The sequence below is a fragment of the Octopus bimaculoides genome, chromosome 25, assembly GCF_001194135.2.
Source record: "Octopus bimaculoides isolate UCB-OBI-ISO-001 chromosome 25, ASM119413v2, whole genome shotgun sequence".
In the NCBI taxonomy this organism is placed as follows: Eukaryota; Metazoa; Mollusca; class Cephalopoda; order Octopoda; family Octopodidae; genus Octopus; species Octopus bimaculoides.
The window spans coordinates 18131749-18136928 of NC_069005.1; the positions used below are offsets into that span (position 1 = coordinate 18131749).

Consider the following 5180-nt stretch of genomic DNA (forward strand, 5'->3'; position numbering starts at 1 on the left):
ATATATATATATATATATATATAAATATGTATGTTTACACACACATACATACAGGGATATACACACACACACAATATATATATGTCTCACCTTTAACACATATTGTCTTTCATCTCTCCTGAATGTACAACTGTTAAATATCTGTGATGCACAGTAACCCTGAAAAATGGAAAGTAGTACTAGTAGTGGAAGAGGTAGGAGAGCATAAGGTAGAAATGTGAGACAGAGAAAAAAAATGAGGAGGGAGAGGCATAAAAGACAGGGAGAATGTATGAGAGTGACAGAGAGAGAGGAAGTAAGAGAGAAAGACAGTGAGAGAATATTATGGTTCAATTAAGCCTATTCTGCAATATCATTTAAATTCTCAGTCAGTTATTTTACTGCCACTTCTTGTATTCTGAGTTTTTGACTTGTTCAACAACTCAAGAGTACAGGGTGTTCTACCTAGTTAAGTTACACTTGGTACTCTACAGGTAAATAGAATCTTTTCTTGCTCAATGAATAACCCAGTAAGGATCTGATATATTTCTTTCCTCACATGTTCTATTTCTGTTGTTCACCCTCAGACACAGTGTATTTCCAACTACATTATCTGTGGCCTGTCTTTTATTTAGACATTGTATACTTTAAGACTACATTATTTAATGTATTTATATTCAAGCATAGTTACTTAGGACTACATTATCTATGTCCTGTCTTTATTTAGACATAGTCTACTATGACTATATTATTTATATAGTTTGGCCAGTAGGTGGCTTTAGTTTAGCCACATAAAAAGCACCAAACCCCCTCTGTAAAGTGGTTGTCATTAGGAAAGGCATCCAGCCATAAAAACCATACCAAAACAGACCTTGCCAGTGCTGGTGCCACATGAAAAGCACTCGACCCACTCTGTAACATGATCAGCACTAAAAAGGGCAACCAGTCATAAAAACTATGCTAAACAGACCTTGCTAGTGCTGGTACCATGTAAAAAGCACCCAGTCCACTCTGTAATGTGGTTGGCATTATGAAGAGCATCCAGCTGTAAAAACCATGCCAAAACAGACAGTGGAGCTTTGGTGCAGTCTTCTGGCTTGCCAGCTCCAATCAAACCATCCAACCTATACCAGTATAGAAGATGGACACATGATGATGATGATGATGATGATGATGATGATGATGATGATAGCCTTAGTGTAGCTGTCAAGTGGCCTTTAGTAGTCAACAAGTAGTATTAGTTTAGATATCAAGTGGTCTTGACAAGTGATGTGAAGCTACCTACATCTCTCTTTAAATCCTGAAGAATATGTTGACCAAGCTGAAGATCTGGAGAATCTTTCCTGCCAAAGCATTCAAGACAAGCAGCATAACACTGCAGGGTTGGTTTTAAATGGATCTTCATCATCTTAAAGAGGTCCTGGATGGAATCAAAATTTCCCTGTAAAAGTTGAGAAATAAACAAGCAAAGAAACTATAGAAAATAAAACAAAAACTGCAACCATCAACAAACTACAATATCTCATCTTCAATATGTTGTTGAAACAACATTATGATTGATATTCTATCTTTCAATATTACTGAGTAAAGTCAAGAACATTTCAGATTATTTTTCTCATCTTGGATATGTTGTTGAAGCAATGTTTCAATTTATATTCTCCTTCTTTAATTGCTTTCAGAATATATTTCTGAAAAGAGAAAAAATTTAGGCCAGTAGTTAGAACAGCAAACCTGATTATTAAAATATAACTTCCAAATCCAATCCTTGGCCTAATTCAGAAATATATTCTGAAAACAATAAAAGATTCTTCTGATTCTGTTAATCAACTGAGAAAATGTACTATCCCAAAAGAGCAACACAGCGCTGCTATTTTGAAGTAGTCAAGTAATCGGACTTCAGTATATTTTCTCAGTTGATTGACAGAATCAGCTGAGCATCAGACGAAATATTTTGCAGTAATTAGTTTCAGCATTTTAATTTATAAGTATAGATATGGCTGTCTGGTTAAAAAGGTTGCTTCCCAACCAGAAAGCCAGATTGGGTTCAGTCCTATTGCATGATGCCTTGGTTAATTATCCTCTGCTATAGCCTTGGACCAATCAAAGTTTTGTGTGTGAATTCAGTATAGGGAAGCAAAAAGAAGCCTGTCATATGTGTATATGCACGTCTGTGTTTGTGTGCGTGTTTATGTGTACCCTAATCGTGTGATGACTGTAACTGAATATCAGCATTATACAAGCAATGATGGTCATTTCCTATCTTCCATGATGAAATATTACCTTGCTTGGAAACAGGTGAGGGTTGCTGACAGGAAGCGCATCCAGCTACAGAAAATATGTTACAACAAATTCCATATGACCTATGCAAATATGGAAAGGTGGATATTAAAACAATGATGATAAAATCCTGCCATGGTCAACTTGATTATACTCCAAAGAGAGCAAAAGACTGAAATAAATAATTCTATCCAGCAAGATAATTGATATACATACATATATATATAATCAAACAAACTTCAACGAAGCTGGTGTTGTTCTGCATAATAAGAGTACAGTGAACTTGCTCTGAAGAGTTGAAAACCCAGCATTTTGCACACAGGTCTTCTTCAGGCAAAAAGTTGAGAGAGAAATTAATGAGCAAAAACAGTTTTACAAAATTGGCTACAACTGATACAGAACTTAAGACCACATGAACTTCATATGTGAACAAGAAGTGGTAGGAGAAACAGTGTCAAAAATAAAAAGTAAGAGAATGAGGTGGAGCAAGAAAAGTCTAGAATGAAATGCAAGCTTAGTGGTGCCCTTTACATTGGGGAGACAGACCAATGCCTAGCTAATCACTTATGGGAATATATTCAAAGCATACTATGTATGCCTGGCCAACCTGTTACCACTAATTTCAACACAACAGGCCATTCCATCATTCACCTATCAGTGTGCAGTAATGCTGCACACTATGAAACCACATTCTCAAAGAAATAGAGGAAGCATGTCATATTTAAACTTGGTACCATGTCACCAACATGCTTAAATGAACATTTTTCCTTCTACTTCTACACCTGTTAATTCTTATAACCATTTCTTATCTTTCAATTCCCCTCTCACCTCAGCTTTTCCCTTCACCTCACTCTCAACTTTGCATGTTTCTCCTCAGTTTATTGTTCTTTTCTTCTTTCTATTTCTCCTACCATTTCTTATTTATGTATGAAGTTCATATGGTCCTGCATTCCATATTAGTTGCAGCCAGTTTTTTTCTTTTTCAACTTAGAGGATGTAAAACTCTGGTGTCTCTTAATTTCTCTCCTTCCAACTTTTCTCCTGAAGAAGGACTGTGTTCAAAACACTGGATTTTCCACTCCTCACAACAAAGTTTTTTGTACTTTTTTTATCAATTTTTTTATTACACTATACATACATATATACGTACATATGTATGTATGTATGTATGTATGTATGCATATATGTATGCATGTATGCATATATGTATGCATGTATGTATGCATGTATGTATGTATGCATATATGTATGCATGTATGTATATATGTATGCATGTATGTATATATATATATATATATATATATATATATATATATATAATCCCCCATCACCATCAATATTATTTAATGTCCACTTTTCCACGCTTGCATGGATTGGATAGAGTTTATCTGAGACAGATTTTCTATGGCTTGATGCCCTTCCTGTTGCCAACCCTTACCTGTTTCCAAGCAAAGTAATATTTCCCTATGGCCAGATATGTTCACACAGAATATTGGAAGCAAATGCCACTGCATGACAGTAACATCTTTTACAACTGTGACATGATGGCAAGACACATACACACACATATATATGTTATGGGCTTTCAGTTTATTCACCAAATCTACTAACAAGGCATTGGTTGGCCCAAGACTATAGTAGAAGACAATTGTTTGAAGACTGAACCCAGAACTATGTGGTTGGGAATTAAACTTCTTACTAAAGATCCACACCCAGACCTGTTTGTGTGTGTGTGCGTGTCTGCACATATATATTATAACAACAAGAACAAGAGTGGAGAAAATCACATCCTTAATTGGTAATTACACCATACAATACCGATAATCGTTTCTGTTGTGTTAACATATTTAGACACAAAAAATATCAGTCAAATTAATATATCTGAAAATATATGTTAACACAATGTTATCAAGGCAATCCAAAATTGGTTAGATTCAAAGTAAACTACGAAAATATCTCTAGTAGACAAATGCATACAAAAAAAAAACCAGAAGAAATATAACGTTCTTAGAGAAGCCAGTTTAGTATTTAACTTTTGATGATGTTAGTGGACAGCGAGAGATAAGCACATGAATTGTATGTTATAACAATTAGAAATATAGAAATTCTACATCACAACAATTAGTTATCTGTCTAATAAATATGCTAAACATTTTAAGAAAAATTATGCATATTATATGAAAAGCAATGGGCTATTTAGAATTGAAATATTGAAAGGTTTTTCTATATTTGTGAGAACATTTCAATGTAAAACTACCTTTATAATTTAATGTTATTAATTTAGAAGTAATTTTATAATACATTTCCTCAAGGTAAAGATCACATTTAGAATTGCCAATATTCTATGATGGTGCATAACTAATAAGGGACCACTTTAAATCATACTTAACGTTTGTATCTTTTAAATCACAAATGCATTAATTCAGATTCATAGAATTACATTTTCTTTTATACTTGAATGAATAAGAATAGCTATGAAATCTAGATTTCCAAATTGTAGCAGATGAACCTATATAATATTTACAATCCTTTGTTATTACCTTACATTGATAATGGTTAGTGAGAGCTGTGTGAGCCATGTACAGAGATGCTGCCAGTAAGGTGAGGGTTGGAAATGAGTACAGCAATGAATTCCGGGTAGAGGTAGGGGTCCACCAAGGTTCCGTCCTCAGCCCCCTCTTATTTATCATAGTCCTCCAGGCAATCACAGAGGAGTTCAAGACAGGTTGCCCCTGGGAGCTCCTCTATGCTGATGACCTTGCCCTAATTGCGCAGTCACTATCAGAACTAGAGGAGAAGTTTCAGGTGTGGAAGCAAGGTCTAGAATTGAAGGGCCTTAGAGTCAACCTAGCTAAAACCAAAATCCTAATAAGTAGGAAGGTAGATAAAACACAAACCCCTTCAGGTAGATGGCCCTGCTCAGT

General features: G+C 34.9%; 1 protein-coding gene across 4 annotated transcripts in view; it reads right to left on the bottom strand.

Moving 5' to 3' along the window:
- LOC106880721 (DNA-directed RNA polymerase, mitochondrial) overlaps positions 1-5180 on the bottom strand; it is a 120272-nt gene that overhangs the window by 95000 nt on the left and 20092 nt on the right. For all 4 annotated transcript variants that reach the window (XR_008266737.1, XM_052976558.1, XM_052976557.1 and 1 more), the window contains exons 5-6: positions 1265-1420; positions 91-159 (exon numbers count right to left, since the gene is read on the bottom strand). Coding sequence is in view for 3 of the 4 variants with exons in the window: in XM_052976558.1 (XP_052832518.1) it covers positions 91-159; positions 1265-1420 (225 nt within the window). In the remaining variant the exon portion in view is untranslated. The remainder of the gene's footprint in view (positions 1-90; positions 160-1264; positions 1421-5180) is intronic.